We start from the raw sequence: 12,548 nt of genomic DNA, 5'->3' as shown, positions 1-12,548 counted from the left end.
CAAGAGAGAATATTCAATCCTTATTCCCAATTAATATTTAATTCCAGTGGAATGTCAATTTTTGCAAGAAAGGGAAGTACTACCATTGAATGACAACACTGGTTTAAAGTAGGTGTTGTATGTGAGTAGAAGTGATCTGTTCGTCTTGATTGATTTTACCGTTTTGTACAACTTCATGCATGTTGTGATTTCTTTATGCAGAGTTGCATACTTAAAAATATGTAAATAAATTGGCACCTTTAATAATGGTAAAACGTCATTATATTTTAAAGCATTGAAAAATGTTTCTATTTTGGAAAAATAATCTAGAAATACTGTTTGCATTAATGGGCATTTTTGTTAATTTAAGTATATGTATATTGACGTAAAACTCTTAAATTCAATAACATCAGATTCAAGCCAAGTAATGTGAGTAATTTTGGGAAATGAAAGGGAAGAAAATGCAATCCTTATGAGACTTCTTTTAGTGGAGATAAGTACCATGTTAATATTTGGATACAACCTAAAGAAAAATTAATTGGCAGGTATAGACTTATAATCAACCTGGACACTGTATTTCATGAAAATAACTGATCTAGCATTAAATCTTACACTTAACGAAGGTGTAGCCACACATATTGAACTGATTAATCCTCATAGCACAGCAAGATAGATAAGGGAGGTTCTAAATATTTAAGCAATGCATGAAAGAGATGTGCTAACTACTGACATCGGACTGGGTCCAAGTTTTCTAATTTCATACCCTGTTTTATTTTCTGCTACACTAGTGTTTTTCAAACATTTTACCATTGCATATAGCAAGCTTTACATTTTACATGATAAGCCTGGTCACACATATACACATATACTCACACTTGTATTGGAAACAAATATAATAAATCAACAAAATAGTATATAACTGTTAAATGTATGATAGATTACAACTCGCAGTATGAAAAGCACTAATATATATTATACTGTATTTTCAAGCACTAATCCCTTTAATAATCTTATATAACCAAGCTGTGCAATCAATTATTGTTTGCCTTATTTTTCAAGTACTGAACATGTTGCACAGAATCATTCTTTCAGTTGCACATGTCCTTTTATGAAAAAAGTTTTTTATCGGCAAAAGTCATTTTAGAATTTGAGGCGTAGGACTAAGGAAAAGCACTGTGTCTTGCTGTTTCTGTGTAAATCAGACCAATCCAGCTGGAGCTCAGTGAGTTCTGTACTTACCTAAATCAACTCATAAATTCAACCAGAGAATCATGAGGACCAGCAGACTAAGGATGAAAGAAAAGAATACATGCAGTAAGCCAGCATGGATGGTTCTTGGGAACCATCCTTGCATTTTATTATTTTCTCTAATGTAAAAGCAATTGTAACTCTCCCTTTATCTAATCATTATTTCTATAAAAATTTGCAGTATTGCATTTCCTAGGTAAAATATACAGATTCGTTAGTCTTTCTTTTAGATGTACTACAGAATACTAATTTGGGGCATTTTTACTCATATTTTTTCATCCTGCAAGCATCAAATCGTGTCACTGGAGTTACATCGCAGAGAAAATCCCTTCATAACTCTATTTAACTGAATAAAATGACCATCAAGAGTATTTAATACTGAAATGCAAGTCTTCACTTTGACTTAAATCCACTGACAAGAGCAACGACAGTCATGAATTCAGGCAATGCAAGTACTCCAGAGGTTTTCATTCTTCTGGGTTTCTCTGACCATCCCTGGTTGGAAATGCCACTCTTCGTAATAGTGCTTGCTGCTTACATCTTCACACTAGTGGGAAACATCTCAATTATTGTGGTATCCAGGGTAGATCCTCATCTTGACAGCCCTATGTACTTCTTCCTTTCCAACCTCTCCTTCCTGGACCTTTGTTTTACCACAACCACCATCCCTCAACTGCTGCTGAACCTCTGGGGCCCAGATAAATCTATCAGCTATGGAGGCTGTGTGACCCAGTTTTGTATGTTTCACTTCCTGGGAGCCACTGAATGCATCCTCTTAGCTGTAATGTCCTTGGATCATTTCATGGCCATCTGCAAGCCTTTGAGGTACCCAGTTATCATGCATCAGCGAGTCTGTATCTTCCTTGTGCTCATGGCATGGCTAAGTGGTTTGGCTAACTCCTTGCTTCAGTCATCCCTCACCATCCAGCTGCCACTTTGTGGCAACAACAAGGTAGATGATTTCCTGTGTGAGGTCCCAGTGATGATCAAGATGTCATGTGCCGACACTACATTCAATGTAGCTATGCTCTCCATCGTGGGGACATTCTATTCCTTGCTTCCTTTGTCACTTATCCTTGTCTCCTATGGGTTCATTGTAGCTACAGTGCTCAGAATTCGGTCCTCAGAGGGAAAGAAGAAGGCCTTTAACACGTGTAGTTCTCATATTATTGTTGTATCTCTCTTCTATGGACCAGTAATTAGCATGTACGTTCAACCTTCGGCTACTATCTCCCAGGACAAGAACAAACTCATGTCCCTGTTCTACAGCTTGGTGACTCCTATGCTTAACCCTTTTATTTACACTTTGAGGAACAAGGACATGAAAGGGGCAATGATGACGCTTATTGTCTCATTGTACCACCAAAGAAGAGAATAAATATAGCTATTTTTATACTTTATATTCTCCATATAGGACTTAGAAGAGCCCCTGTTTGAAAATTACCTCTTGATTTTACCTCCTCAAAACTGTTTGCATCCTTTAACTCTTATCTTAGCTACATATATGGGATTTTGTGGATATGATTTATTGAATATTGTTTCAAAGTGTGAATCCTGATTCTCAATTTGTCTGCAGTTTGCATGAGAGTGAGAACTATGTCATTAAGTTCCTCTATATCCATCTAAAGATTCTACTACAGGAGTCTAAAAAATGGGCAATAAAAATGCTTATTGACTGACTCATTCACAGTTAGACCAAAAGAAATCAAACCATATCATTTTATGTATTATATTGAAAAAATAATACAGGTAATGTAGACAACAGTTTACCTTTTTGCTATTATAGGTATGATTTAAAAGTCAATCTTTCATTTACTAATTAACTCTTTTTATGAATTAACCAGCAAGATCAAATGAGTTAATATCTAATATCCTATGATCAACCCTCTCCACTACATATTCACCATCCCAACTTTTATTAATAAGATAATTCAAAAATAATATCTGATTCTTCCCTACAGGTCTCAATAGGATTTCCACTACTGAGGTCTTTGACTGAAGTAACTATTTCTATGTTCCTAAAGGGAAAATTTGAGAATTCAAATCCTGAGAAACTTCTATGTGGCATCCTACTATGGAAAGCCATTTAGCCTTCATTGAGGAGATAATTTACCTAGCATGAGAAAATCAAGTATATTTGGTAGGTAGTCAAAGCATGAAATAGTTCAATCATCTACGAATCAGAGCACCAGGTGATAAACAGAAGGCAAATAGGGAAAGTGGAAGGTAACAATGGGGAAAATATAAAATAAGTTAACTATTGTATCACCGATTTTGAGATAGAGGTGATGAAATAGAAATTTTGATGATGATGTGGGAGTGGGGTATTCTGTTATTTTTATCAATAATATCAACTCTTCTCATTATAAATTTGTCATAATTTCATAAACTTCTTTACTCCCTACCATTATATGCTTAGGATAAATATTTAATTCTTTTTCTAACAACTAAGGGCACTGAAAGCTCTTCATGTATCTTTCCATCCCGAGTGCCACTGTATATTTGTACTGTTCACTTCTAAATGGCAAGAATAAAATCTATTGGCTCATATTGTACAAACCTCTAATACAGAGACATATTGATTGTAATCAAAAATTAATTATTTGCAATAAATTAACTTTTAATTTTGTTCTATGTATTGTAATAAACTTTCCTTTGTAGACTTGGAGAGAAAGACAATACAGGTTTGCTCTTATTGGAGACAAGGAAAAAGAGGAGACTCTTTCGGAAACAAGCTGATTCCCTGGAACAGCCGTATACATATTAAGGACTAGGTCTTCCGATTTCACCATGTACCTCTCCCTCATAGCACTGACCACATTGAAACTTTACACTCCTTTAGATGACCACTTTCTCTCCAAAGTGACAACGAAGTCTTCTTTCTCACTTGGAAACCTGAGTAGTTAACACAGTAAATGCTACAGAATAGGCCTTAATAAATGTTTTTTTAAATGAAAGAATAAATGAGAAGTAGGTATTCTCGCCTCATGAGCTACTGTTAAAACCTGTATCACAGGCTTACACAAGTATGTATCTTGTACTAAAGGATGACTTTAATAATTGAGGTTAATATCTCATTTTTAAAGCAATGTTTCTCAAACTGTCTTTGGTTATTGCTTCAGTATATGTTAGCAGTCATTTTTTTAAAAAGTAACCCATATTCAAATAAATTTGGGAAAAGCCATAAATTATTCTTGGAGTTTTGCAGTTTGGGAAGGGAAATTAAATATTTGATAACTACAAAATAAACTATTAAACCAGGCTTAATACAACGATTCCCAAACACCTTCTTTTCTGAATTTATTGGCTTCTTTTTGAGAGAAAATAACATATTGCACAATTTGGGAAATAACTCATTAGAAAACACTGAATCCCAGAATTGGAACAGAGCATACAGATGAGTTGAAGGAAGCAGAAAATCTCACTTTTGTACTGGATGAATAAACAGTCTTTTATAAAAGAATTGTAGAGTGTTGAAATAAAGCTTCCAGTAATAGTCCCATTATACCTTCCTAGGTGTCTGAAATCTCAATTTTTAAAATTCCTTCAGGGTATAATTTTTACTGCCAATTACATTTGCAAATTTAAGGCCAGTATTCATTCGGTTAATTATTTGCTCTTAATTATGATATAAATATAATAGCCACTACCACATAGGAGATTAGTTATTGCACTTTAAACATTAAAGAATATGTTGCCTTTTTCACTGAATACTTTCTCCAAAAACTGTAACTCTAATATATAGCTATCATAATAAATAAAATAAACATATGGTGTAACATTTTAGACGAAATTTATAATAATATTAAAATTCATATCTATATAAATTGTGCCTTAGCAAAAATACTGAAAGACATTTCTAAAATGTATGTTTAAAAAATATCTCCATGTGACAAAGTTTCCCATGTATAGGCATATTTGATGTACCTGGTCCTTCTTGCTAAATGGCTGTTTTTCAGCTTTGGTACATATCAGAATCCTTAAGCTTTTAAAAATCACAAACTTGACTCCACTGCATAGATTTCCTATATCAGAATGTTGAGAAATCATGTCCAGAAAACTATTTTTTTAAATCTTCAATTATTGAGGGCCATCACAAGAGAAAATTTTTGAGATATGCATTAGAGACAGAAGTCAAACAGGAGCTGACATATAGGAAAAGGTACAGCAAGGAGATAACTTGCCAAAGGTGTGAAGAATTTCAGATGCTCCAAACTTAAAAACAAAAAAAGAAAGAGAGAAATGTAAACCCATAAGTAGCAAAATTTAAAATCACAACTCCTAGCAAATGCTAAGGCAAATGCAACAAGACCAATAAATATCTAGAAGAGATGGTTTCCTTAGAATTAAATGTTCTAAGAAAGTCAGATAAGTACTGAGTTCAATCAGTAGTGAAACTCTCATTTATGTGCAATAAAATTTTTTAAAATTGGTTCCCTAAAACTAAATTATACTACAAAGAAACTGATAATTGAGTTGTTACTGTTGATAACTGAATTATCAGTCTGGATAAGCAAATATTTTAAAATATCTTAAAATAAATCAAAAGCAAAAAGAAGAAACTATGAGAAATTAGGTGAGAAAATATAAGATTTAGAGAATAGACATAAAGCCAAGTATGAACAATAGGAGAGGTAGTTAGATTAAAACAATAGATGGAGGAGTACTAATTAAGTAAATACCAGGAAAAATACCTGGGGAGTAAGAGATTCCAGCCATACATTAGGCACCCAGCCCTGGGGTCTGACATTGAAATGATAAGCCCCCTAGCTGGTTTGAAACCCAGTGGGGCTTATAGGAGAGCTGAAAGAAATCAAGGCTCTGCTCTTTAAGAAAGCACGCACAGTCTTGCTTACTTCTGGTCCCAGTGCAAAGGCTGCTGGTTGAAAACTGCCTGGGCTCTGGCCGCTTGCCAGGACTGCACCAGCATGACCCCCAGCCCACCCCAGGCTCCAGCTCCAGACCCTCTTGCTCTGGCACTGCTCTCCTCTAGAGCAGAGGCTGCTGTTGCCAATGAGAGTGCCCACACGTAGAGGGAAAGGAGCTGGCTTAGATCCCAGCCCCGCCTCTGACCAGGGCTGAGGCAGCCATTGCAAGTGGGTGTGTCCATGCTCACACTTGAGAGGAGCAAAATCAGCTCCAGGGAGGAGACCGCTATCACTGGTGGGAGTGAAACCAGCTCAGTGGCATGGCACCAACCGCTCCGGCCCCAACCCAGCCTGTAACCAAGGCACGCATACTGGGGGAAAAGTAAAACCAGCACAAAGTACAGCCCCAAGCCCTCAGCCCCCCACAAGGGCCCAACAAAGGTAGAAACAACCATCACACCCGAGAGAAATCCAGCTCCCTCAGGGCTCCTGGTCCAAATCCTTGGGCCCCAACCCTGCCCCCAATAGGATGGTAACAACCACTGAGCATAGGAGAAGTGTTGACTCTTACCTGGCTCCAGCTCCAGCCTCTCCAACTCCAACCATACCTCACACCAAGGTGGTGGCTGCCAGCATGCACCAGAGGAAGATGCTCCCATGCTCACTTCAGATCCAGCACTCCTGCCAAGTCGCTGGGCATGTGCAGACTCCCACACAAGGACTCATCTTCAAGACAGGAATAGATAACCGTTCACCTAATTCATAAAGACAGAGAAAGTTAAACAAAATGAGAAGACAGAGGAATATGTTTCAAACAAGGAACAAGAAAAAAAAAAAACCTAGAGGAAAAAATACCCTAATGAAACAGAGATAAATAATTTACCTGATAAAGAGTTCAAAGCAGGAGCTCAATCAAGGTCACCACCAATCAAGGGTAGGAGGACACAGAACTCACCTTCCCCCATGAACACATCAAAAATACATCTATATATGGAACACTTCTCACTGAAAACTAACTGGAAACTGGCAGAAAGACTCCTGTACAATCAAGGCTGTAAGAAAGACAGACGCGTAATCAGGTGGGCAGGGAAGAGGAGCCAAGGGAGGGGACATAGAGGAAAAGGGAGAATACAAATCCAGAGACCCACCTTGGGGAGTGAGAGGTTGGAGCCACAGATTGAGCAACCCAGTCCTGGGGTCCTGCACAAGGGAGATGAGCCCCCTTGACTGACTGGAGGGCCACTGGGACTAAGAGGAGGGCTGTGAAAGCCTGGACTCTGCTCAGGAGGAGTGCATGCACACTGGCTTGCCCTCAAGGCAAGACAGAGAGGGCGGAGTGAAGACTGCCCCAGTGGCTGCCAGGTTTCTGGAGACCACCTTGGTGAATGACCCAGCCTGAACTGAGCGAACCCTCTGGCCCCATTTACTCCACATTGCAGAATAGCACTGGATCTGGGGCTGTCACGGCCAGGAAAACAGCTCAGAAATGGGACACAGAGATGACTCGGTCCCAGGTTGGTATCCAGGTGGGCGGTGGCAGCTTTTGTTGGAGCTTACTCAAGCAGCGCATCAGAAGCAGCCCAGTGCTCTGACAGCGGCCAGTCCATCACAGCTCACCCACTGATACACGTCAAGAGTCCACTCAGGCCCTGCCTGCCGCTGGTGTAGCTCCACAACAGGGCAGGGGTGGTGGAGGCTGCAGGGAATGATCAGCTATAAGGGATAAAGAGGACTTGGACCTGAGGCTGTGTTCTGAGCAGAGCGAGGGAAATAATTGCTGTCACCTGCACAGGCAGTGCATCAGAAACAGCTTGGACCTCTGTCTACAGCTTACGCAAGCCAAGAGACTGCATGGGCCACCCTTGCTTTAGCACTTCCCCACTCTGGGGCAAGGGTCCTGGTGCTGGGAGGGGAGAAAGCACACACTTAAAGGGAACAGAGCCAGCTCAGGCCCAGCCCTCTGGGCTTCTGCTTCAGCAGCTTGGGATAAGAATCTACTCCCAACCAAGCCCCAGAGCAGAGGGGAAGCCCCACCTCACATCCGGCTCCAGCCCTAGCCCCTTCATCTCTAGCCCAACCTCCTACCAAGCAGACAGCTCCCAGCACACCCTGAGGAAAGAAGGGACTTGCATCCACCTCAAATCTAGCCCTCCCCACAAAGGAATTGGGCACCTGCAGTCAGTATAGGGGCACTCCCACATAAGAACTCTCCTCCAAGACTGCAGTAGGTAACTGTTTCACCTCAGTTCATAGAGGCACAGAGAATTAAGCAAAATGAAAAGGCAGAGGAACTGGTTTCAACTAAAAAAGCAAGAGAAGACCCCTGAAAAACTAATGAACAGAAATAACCAATTTACCAGATAAAGAATCCAAAGTAATATTAGTAATAAGAATGTTAACTGAATTAAGGAAAAGAATAGATGAGCATAATGAGAATTTTAACAGGGAACTAGAAAATATAACAAAGACTCAATCGAAAATGAAGAATTCAATAACTGAAATAAAAAATCCAGTAAAAGAAATGAATAGGAGACTGAGTGAAAACAGAAGAATGCATAGGTGATGGTCATCTCCACCCTGGAGATAGCTTCACTCCCACTGGAGTGTGTGCAGGGACATGCTAGCTGGTAATGGCTTCCTCTGCCCTGGTCAGAAGCAGGACCAGAGGTCTGAGACAGCTCAGTTCCATCAAGTGTGTGCACTGTCGTTGCCAATAGAAGCCTCCTTCTTAGTGGGCGCAGCTCCAGAACAGGAGGAACTGATGCCTGAACCCAGCGCTGACTTTGGCACATGCTGGGGCAGTCCTGGCTAGTCGGCCAGAGCTCAGGCAGTTTTCAGTCTGCTGTCTCTGCTCTGTGACCAGGAGTAAGCAAGACTGTGTATGTGCTCTTCAAGAGCAGAGTCTCAGTTCTTAAAACTCGCCAGTAAGCACCACTGGTTTTCAAACCAGCTAAGGGGACTCATCTTCCCAGCGTTAGACCCCCACCAGGGCTGAGGTGCCTAATATGTGATTTAATCCCTTGCTCCTATGGGGGGATCCCCAAGCCTGTAATACCTTCTCTTCTTTGGTGTACTCTTCTAGGGAGGTGGGTCCCAACCAAATCAATTCTCTCTTCCTTCCTGACTCCATGTGAATCTTTCTTTATAGCCTTGGTTACAGAAGAGCAGCTCTGCTAGTCCCCAGGTCAATTTCAATAAGAGTCTCTCTATACGTAGTTATAGTTTTGATGTGTTCGTGCAGGAGGTGAGCCCTGCATCCTCCTACTCCACCATCTTGATCTCCTGAAGGTTTTTCTTTTTTTATATCACTTGATTCCTCCTCACTGGAAAGACCACTAAATATTTCCCTTTTTTCTCTTCAACTCATTTCCGCGCCTTTTTATTTTATGGACAGAAATAATTAAATCTTATGTAAAATATCCTACAAATGAACAAAGTAAGATATTCAAGGAACTCAGGTTTAAGTTCTCCAGAATCATTTATTCATGCTAGCTTTGCTTTCATAATACATTATTTAAATTTATTGTCCAAAAAACAAACTATCAGAAATAGAAATTAAGAAAGCAATCCCATTTACAATGACATCAAAAGAATAAATTACCTAGGAATAAATTTAACCAAGGAGGTGAAAGACTTGTATACTGCAAACAATAAGACTCTGATGAAAGAAACTGAAGAAACCACAAATAAATGAAAAGGTATTCTGTGTTCATGGATTGGAATAATTAACATTGTTAAAATGTCCATATTACCCAAAGCAATCTGCAAATTCAGTGTAATCCCTATCAAAAGCAATAGAGTTTTTCACAGAACTAGAAAAAAATAATACTAAAGCTTTGTATGTAATTAAAATAGATCCTGAATAGCCAAATCTATCTTGAGAAAGAACAAAGCTGGAGACATTATGATCTCAAACTATTTTAAGCTACAGTAATCAAAATAGTGTGGTATTGGCATAAAAACAGACATACATATTTGACATCACTGTTAGGGAAATGCCAATCAAAATCACAATATCACCTCACACTTGTCAGAATGGCTACTAAAAGGATAAGAACAAGTATTCATAGGGAGGTGGAGAAAAGTGAACCCCAGTGCACTGTTTGAGGGAATGAAAATTGGTGTAGCCACTGTAGAAAACAGTATAGGAGGTTCCTCACAAAATTAAAAATAGAACTATCACATAATCCAGCCGTACCACTTTTTGGTATTTATCTGGAAAAAATAAAAACACTAATTCAAAAAGATATATGCACCCATATTTTCATTGCAACATTATTTACAATAGCCAAGATATGGAAACAACTTAAGTGTCCATCAATGGATGAGCAGATAAGAAGAGACATACAATGCAATTCTACTCAGCCATAAAAAAAGAATAAAATCTTGCCATTTGAGACAACGTGCATAGACCTTAAAGATATTATGGTAAGTGAAATAAGTCAGACAGAGAAAGACAAACACCATATGATTTTACCTTTATGTGGAATCTAAAACAAAAAGAAACAAAACAAAACAAATGAACAAACAAAAGAAAACTCATAGAGAACAGATTGATGGCTGGCAGAGGGAAAAGGGCTGGGAGATGGACATAATGGTTGAAGGTGATCAAGAGGTACAAACTTTCAGATATAAAGTAATAAGACATGGAATGTAATGCATAGTTATTATGCTATGGTGACTATAGTCAATAATACATTGCAAATATGAAAGTTGCCAAGTAGATCTTAAAAGTCTCATCACAAGGAAAAATAAAATGAAACATTGTATAGTGACAAATGGTAACTAGACTTACTGTGACAACTGAAAAGAATGTAATAATTTTGTCCATTATGCTTCAGTTAAAAATCATGGCAATAAAAGAAGTATAAAAATAAAATAAAATTAGTTTCCAGTGTGCTGGGAAATGAGATTATTTTAAAACAAATCTAGCAGTAGAGAAGACTTGCCACCAACCTCAATTCAGTAGGTAACTAATTGCACATAAGCATTTCCATGGAGAATTCAGTCCCCAAGGAACTTTTTCTGCTAACTCCTCTGGGACGAGCATAAGGGGACTGTTTGAAAACAATGCCCAGGGGGTCTCAGGAATATAATACAAACAGTGCAACCACAAAGCATTCTTGTTATTATCTACTATTGTTTTCCTAATCTGGGCTTTTTTCTTCTTGGCAGTGTTGTATCAATTGAAAAACACACTTCTGAAGCTAATTCTTAAAATACTTGTCTGCTTACTGCAGTTTCTCTGTCCTCTTAAAATTTGAAAAATTCAGGTGTGTTCCTTCACAATTCCTTTTTATTAAATATTAATCAAAATAAGGTAAGTAAAAAGACACTTGTTTTTAAAGACTATCCATTCTTAGAGAAGGCTGGAATGTGTGCACATCATAGCACCAAATATGTAGGAAAAGCGAAGAGCATTTCATTTCTAGGAGCCTTTTCTAAAATCTGGAAATAACTAGCTTGTTGGCTATAGAAAGCAACTAGATTTCTCTTCGTAATCAATCTTTCTCAGTCTCTCATTTAAATCAAACTTAAAAGCAGGTAAATTTTAATGAATACTATATCTTACAGATGTTCAATACCTAAATGAAGTATGGAGCCTTCATTCAAACATGTGAAGTTTTCTAACATATGGTCAGAATTTGATGGATTGATTTGTCCACATGTTTCATCCAGATATTTTGATATCAGATAAAAACTTTTCTTTCTTCTATAATCTGTTCCTATATATAAACTTAAAAATCACTGTAAATATAAATAAAATATTGTGTGGTGAAAATGATGTATAAATAAGATACACCAGAATGAAACTGTTAGTGGAAATACAAGGAGAGGTCAAAAGGAATAGTCTGGCACTTTATTAAAATGACTTTAAATATTCGTAGATAAATAGATCTCTACATGGTGAAATAGTAATGAAAAAACACTGGAAGTAGATCAAAAAAGTAGTGTAAAAAAATCATGAAATCCGAGAACTAAAAGTAATGAAATATCATGAAAATGATAAGGAAAAGTTTAGAGATCTTGGAAAGAATTATGCAGCTTAAATATACATCAAAAGTTAATCACAGTAATTAGGACACCTGTTGTGGTATCACCAGGGAAATACAGAGAGAAATGAAGGGGGCTCTGGGGTGATCAAAACTCATAAGCAAAACCGTACTTATTAAGGTGAATAATATAAACAAAATCCCAAGTAATAAAAATTCAATAAAATTGCTGAAAGCATACTTGACTAAACACTATCATTAGAGTTAGAAAAAGTTAATTATGGAAGAATTCATGAAACAACAGGGTTCTATTGTGTAACACAGAGAACTATATTCAATATCTTGTAATAACTTATAATTTAAAATAATATGAAAATGAATATATATGTACACTGTTGGTGGGAATGTATATTGGTTCAGCCACCGTGAAAGGTAGTATGGACGTTCCTCGAAAAATTAA

At 37.9% G+C, this 12,548-nt stretch overlaps 2 protein-coding genes across 2 annotated transcripts in view; one reads left to right on the top strand and one right to left on the bottom strand.

The window, feature by feature from the left end:
• The window catches only part of LOC106730566 (olfactory receptor 10C1-like), a 217,373-nt gene that overhangs the window by 102,444 nt on the left and 102,381 nt on the right, over positions 1-12,548 (bottom strand). The window contains exon 2 of the mRNA XM_032462624.1: positions 6,667-6,850. The gene's annotated coding sequence lies outside the window, so the exon portion shown is untranslated. The remainder of the gene's footprint in view (positions 1-6,666; positions 6,851-12,548) is intronic.
• LOC102523116 (olfactory receptor 2B11) lies at positions 803-2,644 on the top strand. Its single transcript, XM_006192043.2, has one exon. It carries the CDS (start codon positions 1,661-1,663, stop codon positions 2,603-2,605), a length of 945 nt encoding a protein of 314 aa, XP_006192105.2. The 5' UTR covers positions 803-1,660; the 3' UTR covers positions 2,606-2,644.

This window comes from Camelus ferus, chromosome 20 (assembly GCF_009834535.1).
Source record: "Camelus ferus isolate YT-003-E chromosome 20, BCGSAC_Cfer_1.0, whole genome shotgun sequence".
Taxonomy (NCBI): Eukaryota; Metazoa; Chordata; class Mammalia; order Artiodactyla; family Camelidae; genus Camelus; species Camelus ferus.
The sequence above is the reverse complement of the archived record's forward strand: the minus strand, read 5'-3'. Positions and strand labels throughout refer to the sequence as shown.

Bases quoted from the DNA above. Each gene is read 5' to 3' on its own strand.
- LOC102523116 (XM_006192043.2), top strand. From the start codon at position 1,661: ATGAATTCAGGCAATGCAAGTACTCCAGAGGTTTTCATTCTTCTGGGT.